General features: G+C 41.4%; 1 protein-coding gene across 3 annotated transcripts in view; it reads left to right on the top strand.

Moving 5' to 3' along the window:
* LOC126298189 (zinc finger FYVE domain-containing protein 26) overlaps positions 1-16,569 on the top strand; it is a 381,844-nt gene that overhangs the window by 277,512 nt on the left and 87,763 nt on the right. For all 3 annotated transcript variants that reach the window (XM_049989496.1, XM_049989498.1, XM_049989497.1), the window contains 3 exons: positions 524-698; positions 12,113-12,226; positions 14,577-14,851. In XM_049989496.1, coding sequence (XP_049845453.1) covers positions 524-698; positions 12,113-12,226; positions 14,577-14,851 — 564 coding nt within the window. The remainder of the gene's footprint in view (positions 1-523; positions 699-12,112; positions 12,227-14,576; positions 14,852-16,569) is intronic.

The following is a 16,569-nucleotide window of genomic DNA, read 5'->3' as shown; positions in this document are numbered from 1 at the left end:
AAATAAAATCGTTATCAACTGGAACTATGGATTATATTTATAATACTTTAGAAGCTGTAGCAATATTGGAACTTAATATACCTTGACTTTCAACATAAGAATCAGTTATCCCAACCAGTTATATGAGAACTTACATCATAATATGGAATGTAAACCAGAGAGCAACTAAATTTTGTCAGGATATTTATTCCAGATATTTGGAATGCATCACATTGCAATGTTTAATGTTGTAGTTCAGTAAAAACCACTATTTCCTATGCTTTTTATGGTGACCGGAGCAACAACTGTCTGTCACTGTCAAATATTTATTGATATTTCTTCACACTAATCATGTGTCACAAAATCACAGTCAAAATTATAATTGCAACAGATTTTATATAAAAGATGAAAGTTATGAATAATGTGTTTTACAAAATTTATGTGATCTTTAATTTTTTAATATAAATGTCTAACATCTTTATCAAAAAGACTGCAGCCTTGTTGAATTCATGTTTTAACAGTATTTTAATTTGTATTGTCACAGGTATGCCTCAAAAGCACTTGACACAAGAGTTGGAAATGCTGCTAGACTTAACACACTAGGTGTTCCTGTAGAGGACAGATTACTGGTTTCATTGGCTTCCATCTCCAGCCAAAGTGAAGAGTTTGTGGTGCCTGACAGAGTGCCAAAGAAAAGTGAATGGGTTCCAGATGATGAGGTATTATTTCTTGAAACCAAATATTCATTTCATAGTAATTTTTTAATTATCAGTGTTTCAGGAAAAATGGTATATATTTATGACTAGCAGTTGCAGCTCTGTTGTGAATAAAATAAGATTCTGTTTCAAGCTAACTATCTGGTGTAACATAAGTAAACATAAACACCACTCATGGATTAGGCCTTAGGCCTGTTCTGACTGACCAACTGCTGCCTACAAGACAGAATTAAGAGCAGTCTTTGAAAATGGGCCATCTGATCACCATGTCGCTAATCCTTCCAGTTGTTACTGTTAGTAAGTTACTTCTGATAGTACCACTGCTTCTTTATTCAAGCAGCTCCTCATTTGGCCCCAGAAGGCTGAGTGAGCCCCGTTCCAAACTTCCATACCTCAGAAAAAAGTCTGAGTAAGTGGCGGGAATCAATCCTGGGACCTTCCACACCACAGGCAGCGATATTAACCATTCAGCTATGGAGAAGATCTTGGTGTAAATCTTTACACATCCCAAATATGCTGTTGTGGTCTTGTTATATATGTGTTAAAGAATGTACACCCTTGGAATTTTTACAGTAGACCTCACTGTGATGCAGAATACCTCTCTTGCCAAGACTTCCACTGGAGTTGACTGAGCATCTCCATTATCCTATCATGCTTTATAAAAGAACCTGTAATGAAATGCACTACTCTTCTTTGGATCTTCTCTGTTTCCTATATCAAACATGTCTGACGTGGATCCCAGTCTTATGAACAATATTCAAGTATTGGTCAAACGAGTGTTTTGTAAACTACTTGTTCTGTTGATGGACCACGTTTCCTTAGGATTCTTCCAGTGAATCTCAGTCTGACTTCTGCCTTACTCATGATTAATAGTATGTACTTGTCCCAGTTGAAATTGCTCTATACATGTACTTGTAGCTATTTTATGGAAGTAACTGCTTCCAGTGATAGTACTGCAATTATGAAATCATACAATAAAGAATCTTTCAGTCTATGTACTCCCAGCACATGTTTGTTTATGTTGAGGGTCAATTGCCTGCACCAAGCAGTGCTCTGCAGGTTTTTCTGCATTTTGTTACAATTTTGTCCATTATGTTGCAGTGCAGAACAGTATTGAATACCTTCTGGAAGTCAAGGAACATGACATCTACCTGGACGACTGCATCTATTGCTTTTTTGGATCTAGTGTATGAAGAGTGCTGATGACCTCAGTGTTGAGTGCCCGTAAGCTCCAAGCACGCCTGCACATGACACCACCCCCCCCCCCCCCCCTCCATGCACAAACACTTCTGTATGAACAGAGCAATCTGAGTTTCACATGGTCATTGCTTTTGAAACCCATGTTGCTTCTTACAGGAGAATTTTACAGGTTCCAGAAATTTTATTTTACATTCATTCTGTGCTGTGTGAGGGAGAGTTTGCAAGTGACTGCTGAAAATCAGCTTAGAACAGTAACAACAGATCAAACTTCTTTCAATTGTTGTTGTCAGTAATGGTTCCAACAGTACAACATACTTCCAAAAATGTTGCCAGTTCTCACAATTTCGAAATACAGGTACCCTTTTGGCCTGAATTTTTTCTGCACATATAACCTTTGTACAACAGGTACCGTATAATGCTCTTCAATCAGAACTGGTCGCACATTAAAGAGTAACTTAAACAGCAGCTTATTATGTTAAATTATGTCCTTTCTTAAATTTTATCAAAGCTGTAGAACACTATCAACAGAACATATCTTGCAATAAAATAGTTTCGCAAATCAGTCCATATTATTATGAATAAAAAAAACTAAATGTGCCATGATGTTCATAATTTTGCAAGTCAACGTTACGAACGTACTTACCAGAAAGTACATGGGGTTGATTAAATTCCAGATATTTGTTTCTTTTTGTTTTGCGAGAGATCTTTTGATAAGATTCTGCTATGGTAGTCTTTGAAAACTTCACACAGTGCACTCCTGAGAGGCATAAGTGTTTCATTCAGCATCTCTCTATAATCCTATGCTTTGTTTTGTACACATTATGCAGAAGTTGGTGTTTCCTTAGGAAATTTTTTACTATGACTCTTTACCATGTAGGGTAGGGCTTCACAACATACGTGCTCGCGGAGCAATCCATGAGCAGCAAGGCACGAGCACGGAGCAGCGCAAGCACGCTACCCCCTCTACCGGACCAGAGCAGAGAGTGGAGAGAGTCATGTGGGGCACACAACAGCTGTTGCCAGTCAATGTAAATCCGCGGTCACCTGCAGGGATATCACTCATGAATTATTACTGCGACAAATGAAACAAATAAAGGAGAATGTACACGTGCCACATAATTTTATTAGCTTAGTGTATGCCTCTACATTCGTATTAATTTGTGAACTGTTACACAATATAAGGTGTCACTGAAGTGTGGGATTCTCGGTTATCTTGTACTTTTTGCCCTTTACAATTGTGTCTATGTTCGGTGTAATTGTTCTTGTGCATTGTAGGCGCAGCGGGCAGTTTGTGCAAACGAGGAAATCTATCCTGAGCGAGGTGTCTGTAGAATTCCAATATGTTTTTCTTGTTCTGAAATTTGTCTCTGTATTCTCTGTCACACTGCAGGTCAATAATTTCTAGTTGCAGCTCAGGATGAATCTCTTCAATATTCGCTGAATATGGAGAGGAGAACAGATCAAAATCACTGTCTAGTGCTGTCAGATCTTGAAAGCATTGATCAAATTCTTCCTTAAGGGCAACTAAACTATGTGAATAACGTTCACAGTCTTTGTGAACATCTTGCATGGACGATAATTTAGGAAAATGAGCTAGATTTCCTGTTTCCAGCTGACTCACCCAAAGTGTCAATTTCATTTTAAAAGCTCATATTCGATCTATGAAATGAGTAATTAGCAGATCTTTCCCTTGTAGTGAAATGTTCAAAGCATTCAGATGGCTAGTTAAATCTGCTAAGAACGCGAGATCACATTTCCATGAGGCTCTTTCAATTCAGGAACACACATGTTATTTATTTCCATGAACATATTTATCTCATCTAATAGGCAAAAAAATCGATTTAATAATTCGCCATGACTAAGCCAGCGGACCTCGCTGTAATAAGGTAGGCTACCATACTGGCTTTCTACATCCTCAAGAAAGCTTTTAAATTGCCTGTGTTGTATCCCATGCTTCCTTATATAATTTGTTGTACGAACAACAACACTCATCACATTTTTTAGAGTGATACTCTTTGCACATAAGTTTTCCTGGTGGATCACACAATGAACGCCCCTTATTTCATTCAGCATGGTCAGTTTTTGCATTTCCTCCTTCAACAGCGCAACAAAACTTTATTTTTTCTCTGTCATCGCTGGAGCACCGTCTGTAGACACTGAAACTAAAGAATTCCATGACAGTCCTATATTTTCAACACTTTCTTCAACGCTACTTAAAATATCACCTCCGGTTGTAGTGTTCTTCATAGCTACTACATCGAGGAGCTCCTCCCTCACCTGAAGATCTCTATTAACACTTCTAATAAATATGGCAAGCTGTGTTGTTCCAGTGATATCAACACTTTCATCCAAAGCTAGAGAATACACTATAAAATCTTTACAGATATTTGCAAGCTGGCTCTGGACGTCGTCTGCCACGTCCTGTATGCGACGCATAATGGTCATGTTAGATAATGGGGCACAATCCGAAACTGTTCAACTTGAGATTGACACAAATGTTCCGCTGCAACTACCAAACATTCTTTTATTAAATCGCCATCAGTGAAGGGGTGCAGGGATTTTGCTAAAAGTAAAGTAATTTTGTAACTCACTCTGAGGGCTGCCTCAGTTGATTTTTCGTCGTTGTACAGATCTTCTTTGGATAGCTTCCTTTTAAGTTTAATAACTTCCTGTGCATGATCTGGTCCATCACATTTTCCACTTCCGTAGTCTTTCGCGTGGTACGACATGTAATGTCACTGCAAATTAAATTTCCTAAAAGAATTCAGCATTTTGTGACATACTAAACATTTTGCAACACCATCTTTTTCTGTAAACAGATACAATTCCTCCCAATGGGGGTTGAACTGCGAAAGCATGGTTGGGTTTACACAACGGTGACTTGACATGATTCTTAACCAGCGAAGTGACTGTTAGAGCTGATCGTAGGACTTAAAACGATACACAGACGGCGCGAATTCAATAGGCACACTGTGGCCCTATTCAGACGTGCGCGTGCATTTCCGCTCCCTCCCCACTCCTCCACCTTGCACATGCTCGCGAGCACGTGCCTGAGCAGACGCGAGTACTCACACTCAAAACCGGCCAGTTGTTAAGCCCTGATGTAGGATCTCTACCATTGTGAACTGTTCCACTATAGACCAATTAAAATCTCTTGATGGTTGTCATTTCTCATGTTGGAGCCTGTTTCATCCAATCAGGGCACTCACCCTCACTCCTGAACCATTCGCCATTGCTAAGCTGCCACAACAATTGGTCTTCACTTCTGCTTCATTGTGCAACTGCTTTTCTTGATGGATTTAGATCCTGAATCCTGGTTCTGGGCCTTTTATTTCATATTTCATCACACATGATAACCACACCAAAAACAACACACACACACACACACACACACACACACACACACACACACACACACACACACACACAATGTTAACAAAACGTACACTTTTCAAACACAGCATTAACCAAACAGTACTGTATCCTTCCACACAAGATGCAATTTAGGACCATATCTACATTTATTATTATCACAGAGATCAGCTTACTTTAGAAAACTTCACATAACATTGCATGAAGCCCTAATTTAGGAGGCTGCAATTCATCATTGCAACTGGGTCATCAAAGTCATAAAAATCATAACACTCACACACTGTGCTGACATACTACAGTGGTTAGCATTTAAACCTGACTTGTTGAGGGTCATATGTTCAGATCTCATTGAATGCAATAAAAATTCGTGATTTCTAAGTGTAATCTTAAGAATTTAATTATTATTTTAATTCAGTTAATTGGTTTAATTGTATATTTTAAATTTTTAATACTTTGCCACTATATTTTCAACATCATATTGACTTTTTTTATTTGCTTGTGTTTTTCTTCCTATCATTCTGTTTTCATTTGGAATCTGCTTGTGTCACCTGTAATCTGCAACCAAGTGCCAGCCAGGGCTGCTCATCAGGTGGTAACATAGCAGCTTGTGTGGCCACTGTGAGACTAGTTTCAGCTAACCAATAACAGTGGGAAACTACATTTGCTTTTATCACTGAAACTAAAATTTTTCTGTCTTGAGTTTGCTGGTAGCTTTAATCACCAAGAACAAAGCAATTGTGATTTTGGTTCTGGCTGAGATTGGTGACTGTCATTTTCTTTGATACATTGCATATCACAAGGTTCTGGTTTGGTTAAAATATTAATTTAAATTCATGGCTACCAAATCCACCTTCTGCCACAGTTCAGTCATTGGTCGCTTAAAATCAGCTGTCAACAGAGCATCTCACATTTCTGTCATACCTTGTGGTGGCCAGTTCTGGTATCGCTCCCCATTGCACATTAACAGCATTGTGAAGTGACGCACAATGTTTGTGTATCACCTTTAACTGACCAGTAACCAACAACTGATTTTTTGCTTGGCAGTGGCAAGTAACAGACATCAGCTGTCAGGTAATTTTAATTGGGCTGTAGGTATATATCTAGCCAGCACTTGGTCTACTATTCCTTTAAATTTGAGCCACAATTCTTATACATGCCCCTATCAGGAATCAGTTTTAAGGTCCTCTTTGAGATGCGTCATGAGTGCCTCATTATCTACACTCCTGGAAATTGAAATAAGGACACCGTGAATTCATTGTCCCAGGAAGGGGAAACTTTATTGACATATTCCTGGGGTCAGATACATCACATGATCACACCGACAGAACCACAGGCACATAGACACAGGCAACAGAGCATGCACAATGTCGGCACTAGTACAGTGTATATCCACCTTTCGCAGCAATGCAGGCTGCTATTCTCCCATGGAGACGATCGTAGAGATGCTGGATGTAGTCCTGTGGAACGGCTTGCCATGCCATTTCCACCTGGTGCCTCAGTTGGACCAGTGTTCGTGCTGGACGTGCAGACCGCATGAGACGACGCTTCATCCAGTCCCAAACATGCTCAATGGGGGACAGATCAGGAGATCTTGCTGGCCAGGGTAGTTGACTTACACCTTCTAGAGCATGTTGGGTGGCATGGGATACATGCGGATGTGCATTGTCCTGTTGGAACAGCAAGTTCCCTTGCCGGTCTAGGAATGGTAGAATGATTTGTTCGATGACGGTTTGGATGTACCGTGCACTATTCAGTGTCCCCTCGACGATCACCAGAGGTGTACGGCCAGTGTAGGAGATCGCTCCCCACATCATGATGCCGTGTGTTGGCCCTGTGTGCCTCGGTCGTATGCAGTCCTGATTGTGGCGCTCACCTGCACGGTGCCAAACACGCATACGACCATCATTGGCACCAAGGCAGAAGCGACTCTCATCGCTGAAGACGACACGTCTCCATTTGTCCCTCCATTCATGCCTGTCGCGACACCACTGGAGGCGGGCTGCACGATGTTGGGGCATGAGCGGAAGACGGCCTAACGGTGTGCGGGACTGTAGCCCAGCTTCATGGAAACGGTTGCGAATGGTCCACGCCGATACCCCAGGAGCAACAATGTCCCTAATTTGCTGGGAAGTGGTGGTGCGGTCCCATACGGCACTGCGTAGGATCCTACGGTCTTGGCGTGCATCCGTGCGTCGCTGCGGTCCGGTCCCAGGTCGACGGGCACGTGCACCTTCCGCCGACCACTGGCGACAACATCGATGTACTGTGGAGACCTCACGCCCCACACCAAATCTGTTCCCAAACAAGTGTGCATGGGCCATCCCGTGTGGATTGCTGAAATGATTTTCTGAAAAAGCTGGTCAGCAGCCATGGCAGCCATGACCTCATGCACTATCAAAGAAAAATGTAGCAATGTTTGCTGCAAGGTATCATCCAATGCAAAGGGTAGGGTCTCTTGTCAAGCAAATTCTGGTCCATGTCCTGCTGGCAACTGCGATAGCTCATCTCCCTTAGCATGTTGGGGGATGGAGTGATAATGAATCTCATAGCAATAATTACTGAAAAAGCAGTCCACCTCTGCAACATGTGGGCAGTCTGATTGGTAGCTTAGAGCAAGAAACAAATAAGGAAGCCAAGGGCTTGAATTCAGTAATGAGTACGGGCTTTGCTCCATAGTACGGGCTTTGCTCCATACAAGAGAGGGAGAGGGAGAGAGAGAGAGAGAGAGAGAGAGAGAGAGAGAGAGAGAGAGAGAGAGAGAGAGAGAGAGAGAGAGATTGAGGTTATAATGCTGAATATGATAGCTAGTGTCTCCTTTCCCACCTGTGTGTAGTTATGTTGTGTCACAGAAAGCATCTTTGATGTCTATGTCAAGGACTGTTCAGTGCCATTTGGGTTCCTATGTGACAGAACTGCAACACTGACATACTGGTATGTGTTGGTGGCGAGGATTAATGTTTTACCTGGCACAAACAGGCAACAGAGCACGAACACTACTTGAGTGACTGAAAAGTCTGTTGACAGTCAGTAGACCACTTAAATTTGGTAACCTTGTGGCAAACCAATTAAGAGAATCGTGGATGTGCACAGCCTTGAGAATGAACTTCGTACGATTAGAAATATTGCCCTCAAATCACTGGAGCTCCTTTAGATTTTTGCATGTTGGCAGGTTGTTGATGGTTTTGATGTGCTCACCCATAGGGACAAGGCCATTTTTGCTAAATACATGTCCTGAAAAATGCATGTTTGGTGATAAAACTATGTATCTAGCTTGCAGTGTACGCTGTTCACCAGACAGCAGGTATCATAAATGCTCCTCTTGCGAGGAGCCCATTGCCCAAATTTCATCAAGGTAGTATATACAACAGGAATTGTCCTGGATGAACTGCTCCAAATATCATTCATTAATGCAGGCAAAATTAGAAAAAAGACAAGTGATGAAACTGGTAGAACCCAAATGAGGTATTGAGCATTAAAAAATTCCAAGAAGTGACATCCAATTGCAACTGCAGGTGTACATTGTACAATTTGATGTGTGATAATGTTCCACATTTTTATAATATGCATAAATGGGAAATTGCCCCCTCAATGGAACAACTGCTTACTGTAAGACAAAACTTGACATAGCAGCCATTGCAACCAAAGAGCGTGCACAGATCTAAGTTAATTAGGCCCAACCCTTCTCCCATATCTACCAGAAACTCAATTGATCACCCACCCATTTTCAGTGTAAGCAGAATATGCTAGGATGATGATTGTGAGTCACCAGAGACAGCCTCTGAGTTGAGGGAAAACACGAGGGACCCCAACAACCATCCAGAGGCTCACTGACTGTCACAGACCTTTGGCAAATGGCTTACCTTGCAGCATACCTGATGCATGGCATCTACAGGCAGGTAAGCCCTTGGAATATGCACCAAATGATAGTCAGGACAGGACCTCTGACTTGCCTTTTGAATGGAAATGGGTGTGGAAGGTGAGTGACGTCAAGAATCCAAAAAATTCTGTGAACGGGGATTGTGATGCTGTGAAGAACTCGATCCCATTGAGCCCAATGGGAGCAAAAGTAGAAAGCACCATGATGTTACTGCACTTGAATCATCAATGGCATCAACATATGGCAACTCTGTGGAAGGCAAGAGCACCTGGCTCACCCAATGGGGCCCATGGGCAATTTGCCATGCATGTATAATTATGCCATCTGCCGATTGTTGAACAGTTTGCTCTTTGCTGTACGTGTATGTTATTCCACACTGTTGGACAATAACAAGGCAGCCTTATCAAAAGGATCGATGATGCACCTTACCTGCCAGTTCAGCAGAAACCAGTTTAGATAATTTGCCCACCTTTCTGTAGACTCATCGAAACTGGCAAATAGCATCAGGAGCAGGGGAGAACAATGCTTCTCTGCAGACACCTGGCTCATCACTGGCGTTGAGCCATTCAGCATTTAGTTTGAAAATTTCCTGCATCTGCACCTCCTGCAGCATTTGATGGTGCCAGCATTGCAAAAATGCCAGGTCCACAGTGGCCACAGTTTAGCGATACAAAAAAGAAAAGCATAACACAGGCAAGTACATCCTATGTTACTGCTTTTGTATGTACATAGGTGTGACAGTGCCATGATACTGTCACTTCTGGCACAAAATATTACCACACTAGCTGACAGTGATCTCGAGAAAAGGGAATGAAAGTTGATGTATGAGTCAGTCTATGGAGAACAGAGAGTGCAAACACTGTGTAGAGAAGAGCACATAGTATACATGACATGACCAAAGTGAGTGACAGAGTAATTAAACACACACAAAAAGAGCATGGTGTGAGCGAAGGCCAGGTCCAAGGTAGTTGATGTCCACATAAGAGCTGCTGGGCCAGGTCTGCTGCCACAGCTGGTAAGCTCCTCAGTCAGTGGCTGTGTCCATGCATCACCTCATGCATACCCTCTGTGGTAGCATTCTGCACTTTTTCACTGCAATACATGTGCCTCTTCATCTGCAATCATCTCAATATCGACTGGTGGGGATACTAAAGTAACCAGTGTTGCTATGACTGCCTCATGGTCATTCATACCAGCTTGAATATAAACATCCTCAAAGAGGTCAACTCTAGCAGAGAACTCTCTCTGGCACCCCACTCCCACACATTTAATCTTTACCGTCACATCTCCTTTTAACATTCCCCAATGTATTGTTTCTCTAATCTGCGATAATGTATATACTTTTATGTGTGTATATCAGCAGTACTGACATTTATTCTTGAGGCAAATACTTGCTAACAGTTATTTACATAATTTTTTAATTGTTTGAAGTGCACAGGTGGTTGGGCTGGTTGTATATGGGTATTAATTGGCTGAAGGCTGTTGGATAGGTCTTACTTTTATTTTTGTTTGGTTTTAGTGTCAATTCTAACCAATATCTCTATTTATATGTTTTCTCTGTACCAATTTCTCTGATTACTTAGTCTACATATGTTTAAGTACACCACCTGTGACATGCTGTTGGAGCCCCTTTAAGGTATTATGAATTCTACACCTTTGTACAAGGCTACTATAAATGATTCATCCATTTTCTAAGCTCTATATTTTCCAAAGTATTACACATACAAATATGACAGTTACATGAATAGAATCATAACCTCAATAAGTTTGCACTTTGCACTCTAAAAATATTCTATGAGTCACATAACACATGTTCAAGCAATAATGAAGTTCATTCCATACCTTAGTAGCAATGACCTCTCAGTGGTCATTACAGCAGTACTGACGCATCATCTCTGCTGTTCCAGTGTTCTTAGGAGTGGGGGTATGTAACATGGTCCTTAGTATAAACCCAAAGGAAAAAGTCACAAGATGTTATGTCAGGAGATCTGGGGTCCAAGGCAATAGATCTACATTATCTCCAACAGTCCATCCAATCCAGCAATGTAGAAATTAGTCGTCTAGTTATCAATGAACATTGGTGTTTCAATGAAGGTGCGCTCCATCTTGTTAGAAGATTCAATTCTCCAAATCAGCAGTCAGTTGTGGAAATAACCACAGCTGCAACATATAGAGATAAGAGGTACCCATCACAGTCTTCTCACAGAAGAAAAACGGCCCATTCAGTTTCATCTGTGATATGGGGAAGAAAATATTAACCTTCAGTGAATCTCATTTGTGTGCCACAATTTCATGAGTATTTTCAGTGCCCTACACTACTGATCAACCTTTGCAGATAAATGGAAGTTTGCTTCATTGCTGAATATCAGTTTCAAGGCAAAATGTTCTTCCTCAGGTGCTTTCTGCATTGTGATGCACAATTGAAGGCACCAGCCATAATCTTCAAGTCTTAATTGTTGCACGAGCTGCAGGTGGTCCAGTTTGAAATGAAACTGCTGTCACAAAATCTTCGACACAGTTTGCTGTGGTATTCCAAGTTTATGACTTTTTCCCTCACTGTCTCCACAGTTGCATTTGGCACACTTGATTGACCAGTACTTTTCTTTTTACTAAGGTAACCTGTGCCCCTAAATTGTCGATTTCAATGCACAATGCTCTGTTTACACGCTTATTCTTTCGCATGTTGCCTTCTGAATGGCTGTTCTTTTCCATATTGCCTTCTGAATGCATGATGCACTGTTGTAACAGGTAAACATCTCACATATTCCAACTCACAAAAAGTAAGACACTTCATTTGTAATGCTAACTGATGTGCATAATGCATCAATCTTATTTGTATATATAATGCTTTGGAAAATATAAAATCTTGAAAATGAATAAATGATTTGTAGTAGCCCTGTATTCCTCATGTTTGACCCTCTAGAAGTAACAGCTGTACATTTTTTTTTTTTTTTTTTTGTCCCAACAGGTAATCCAGTGCATGTCTTGTCATTCAGTAACATTCTCAATGTTCAATCGTCGTCATCACTGCAGACGCTGTGGACGTGTTGTGTGTGCAACTTGTTCTTCCAGAAAAATGAGGGTAAGCAAGTTTGGTGTCATCATAGAATGTAAGATATTATGGTTGGTACTGATATCACTTAAAACGTCCGGGCAAACAAGCCAGGGTTGTGTGCAGCTGGTAATTTTAATAACTCTCTCTCTCTCTCTCTCTCTCTCTCTCTCTCTCTCTCTCTCTCTCTCTCTCTCTCTCTCACACACACACACACAATTACTGAATTGTCAGGAGAGTTCAATGTAACTACAGTGGCTTCCTTTTAATTGATGATTTTATTGGTTACAACATATTTTCAAAATTATCTTCCCATTTGGGTTGTCTATTTCATATATCTTCCTGCTGAGGTAGATGTCTTGTATAAAATATTCTATTTGGATTCGCAGTCACCCCTACACTATCTGGCAAGTGAAATATGAGAATATAAATTTTTTCTGCGCTTTCATCTCTGAAATTTTGCATGTTTAGTTGAATTAAAAGAACTTATATACACTCCTGGAAATTGAAAGAAGAACACAGTGAATTCGTTGTCCCAGGAAGGGGAAACTTTATTGACACATTACTGGGGTCAGATACATCACATGATCACACTGACAGAACCACAGGCACATAGACACAGGCAACAGAGCATGCTCAATGTCGGCACTAGTACAGTGTATATCCACCTTTCGCAGCAATGCAGGCTGCTATTCTCCCATGGAGACGATCGTAGAGATGCTGGATGTAGTCCTGTGGAATGGCTTGCCATGCCATTTCCACCTGGCGTCTCAGTTGGACCAGCGTTCGTGCTGGACGTGCAGACCACGTGAGACGACGCTTCATCCAGTCCCAAACATGCTCAATGGGGGACAGATCCGGAGATCTTGCTGGTCAGGGTACTTGACTTACACCTTCTAGAGCATGTTGGGTGGCACGGGATACATGCGGACGTGTATTGTCCTGTTGGAACAGCAAGTTCCCTTGCCGGTCTAGGAATGGTAGAATGATGGGTTCGATGACGGTTTGGATGTACCGTGCACTATTCAGTGTCCCCTCGACGATCACCAGAGGTGTACGGCCAGTGTAGGAGATCGCTCCCCACACCATGATGCCGGGTGTTGGCCCTGTGTGCCTCGGTCGTATGCAGTCCTGATTGTGGTGCTCACCTGCACGGCGCCAAACACGCATACGACCATCATTAGCACCAAGGCAGAAGCGACTCTCATCGCTGAAGACAACACGTCTCCATTCGTCCCTCCATTCACGCCTGTTGCGGCACCACTGGAGGCGGGCTGCACGATGTTGGGGCGTGAGCGGAAGATGGCCTAACGGTGTGCAGGACCGTAGCCCAGCTTCATGGAGACGGTTGCGAATGGTCCTCGCCGATACCCCAGGAGCAACAGTGTCCCTAATTTGCTGGGAAGTGGCGGTGCGGTCCCCTACGGCACTGCGTAGGATCCTACGGTCTTGGCGTGCATCCGTGCGTCGCTGCGGTCCGGTCCCAGGTCGACGGGCACGTGCACCTTCCGCCGACCACTGGCGACAACATCGATGTACTGTGGAGACCTCGCGCCCCACGTGTTGAGCAATTCGGCGGTACGTCCACCCGGCCTTCCGCATGCCCACTATACGCCCTCGCTCAAAGTCCGTCAACTGCACATACGGTTCACGTCCACGCTGTCGCGGCATGCTACCAGTGTTAAAGACTGCGATGGAGCTCCGTATGCCACGGCAAACTGGCTTACACTGACAGCGGCGGTGCACAAATGCTGCGCAGCTAGCGCCATTCGACGGCCAACACCATGGTTCCTGGTGTGTCCGCTGTGCCGTGCGAGTGATCATTGCTTGTACAGCCGTCTCGCAGTGTCCGGAGCAAGTATGGTGGGTCTGACACACCGATGTCAATGTGTTCTTTTTTCCATTTCCAGGAGTGTATTTGTATGTGTGCTTCTCCAGGTGAATAAACCAAGTGAGATGTTGTAGTGGTTAAGAGCACTGAACTGACATTGAAGGGATGCCTGAGCTTATGCTCTGTCTCTAATGACTTTTTCATTGACTGGACATTAAATTTTTCTTCACCCCAGATACCGAAAAATGAGCATGACATGAAATTGTAGACTTATACTGAACCAAGTTTGCAGACAGCATTGCATGTAAAAAGCCAAAAGTATCGCATTGCAAAGTTTTCCACATTGTGCATTATAATCGAAGAAATCATCAATAACAGTGACTATTTGTAGTAGTTTTCATAACTAAATTTTACATTTGACTTGGCTCACATAATGTGATATAATTTTATTTATGTTTCCAAACATTTGGCAATAAGCAACATAATAAGTGTTTTTATACTGTTCTGTGGAATATGTGTGTCTTCACTGAATTTTATTTACATTGCCAGGTTGAAGGATATGGAAAAGTATCTGTAAGGGTATGTGATGCCTGTTACGCTCAGTGTCAGGATGCTTTTGAGAAAACTGAAGCTGGAAGCTCTGAAGATGGTACTTTCAGCTCTTCACTTAGGGCAGAATCAGTGGCAGATTTTCCATGGAAATTGTCTGTAGAAGAAGATTACAACTCCACAGTGAGAGAAGAATTTAGTTACGAGCATGCACCAAGTGTAAGCCTATGCTTGGCTATTCTGAAACTCCACTCTGAACAAGAGGCCCATACAAGGTAAATTATAAAAACATGTAAATTATGATTTATTTTTTTGTTTATTTTTATCCTTTGATCACTTTTGGTAGTGATATTCAATACGTCAGGATACACTGGATGTGTTAAAAAGTATTTGGTATTTACATAAAAGAACATAGATATACACAATTTTTCAGGCATTTGTAAAAGAGATTTAGGGTTGACCCCACATAAATAAGATTCACCCATAGCTACAGCAGTTAGTATCAGACACAGTTAAGAAAAATATATACACTTGTGCATACATGCAGTGTCATCTACACATTATTTATATGGAATCTGCAAAAGAATCTCTTACTTAAGAATTTTGTATACTTGTATCTAAGAACTCCTTTACATTGTTCTTCTTGCATCAAAGAACTCATTTACACTGTAACGGCAGGCTGAGTCCAGATGATATTGGTGTTTTTTTTTACAGGCAGTGTTTTCACCTTCTTTATACTGCTTGGATGTTTGTTAGAAAATATTCATCTGGGTATTCACAACTCTTTGTCACTTAAAATGCTTAAAATAATTCACTCCATACACTAGAACTATTGTGGAGTTTGGCTTGATTTAATTGCCTAGACACATACCCAATGGGTCATTCAAATGTCCTATGTACTTGGCTAAGAACACACTGAATGATGAAATTTTTGGCATCACATGAGAGAATGAATGGTTTCCCACAATCGGGGTATGACAAAACAGGTGATTATGTAAGAATTTCTTTTAATTTTAGCACCACTGTTTCACCCTCAGGGTCCAGGTAAATATTACTCCCTTCTTTAACTGTATGGTTGGAGATTTGGCAGTAGTGGTGTATTATGGCACAAAATGTCAGTAATAATTTGCTAAATGAAGAAAGGACTATTATTCTTCTACATTATGAGGAGAAGAGAAATCTTTTACTGCAGTGATTAACCATGAATTAGATTGAACACCATCAACTAAAATTACATGACCCAAATAATTAACTGGTGATTCTGCGGATTTTCATTACCTCAATTTCAGGCTGTGATTTGTATTTTCTATACATGAAAGTACGTCTCTTAGTCATTGTGCAAGTTCCTCCAGGGAATTGGAAAACACATTAATGTCATCTAAATACACTAAGTACATGGATTTCAGTCCCCTCGCCAATAAATCTGTAAACTGTTGGAATAATGCAGATGCATTTCACAATTCAACAGATATCTTTAGCTTCTCTAATGCTCTCTCCTGCCACAGGTTGCAAATAATTTGGAATTCTGTATGCCTTTTGACTGATCGGCCTAGCATCACCAGTGGGAATCTCATATTGCATCAAATTTTAAACAGTACTAAATTCCTCAAGTAGTAACTACAACACATTTCTATCCTTCTCAGGCAGATGCATCAACTACTCCTGTAATTTCTGCTTCAAGGGGGTGTGATGTGTACATTATTTACATACACTCTTCTTCATTCTTAATTTCTTCTTTTTTCCCCCTGTCTTCCCACCTAACAGTTTGATTTGTTGGTAACTCTTTTATAGTTTCTAAAAGTGTTCCATTAGATGTTGTGGCATCTGTCCTGCCAAAATTATAAAAACTAACACACAAAAATATTTATTCATTAGTACAACTGGATGACATGTACTTCATATACTTTTCATATGCTCTCGCAACTCATTGAGCGACTTATTCCTGGTGATATGATCCATCAGAATAGCTGAGTGTGTGGAGGAATTTAAATTT

This window comes from Schistocerca gregaria, chromosome X, assembly GCF_023897955.1.
Source record: "Schistocerca gregaria isolate iqSchGreg1 chromosome X, iqSchGreg1.2, whole genome shotgun sequence".
Classification (NCBI taxonomy): Eukaryota; Metazoa; Arthropoda; class Insecta; order Orthoptera; family Acrididae; genus Schistocerca; species Schistocerca gregaria.
The sequence above is the reverse complement of the archived record's forward strand: the minus strand, read 5'-3'. Positions and strand labels throughout refer to the sequence as shown.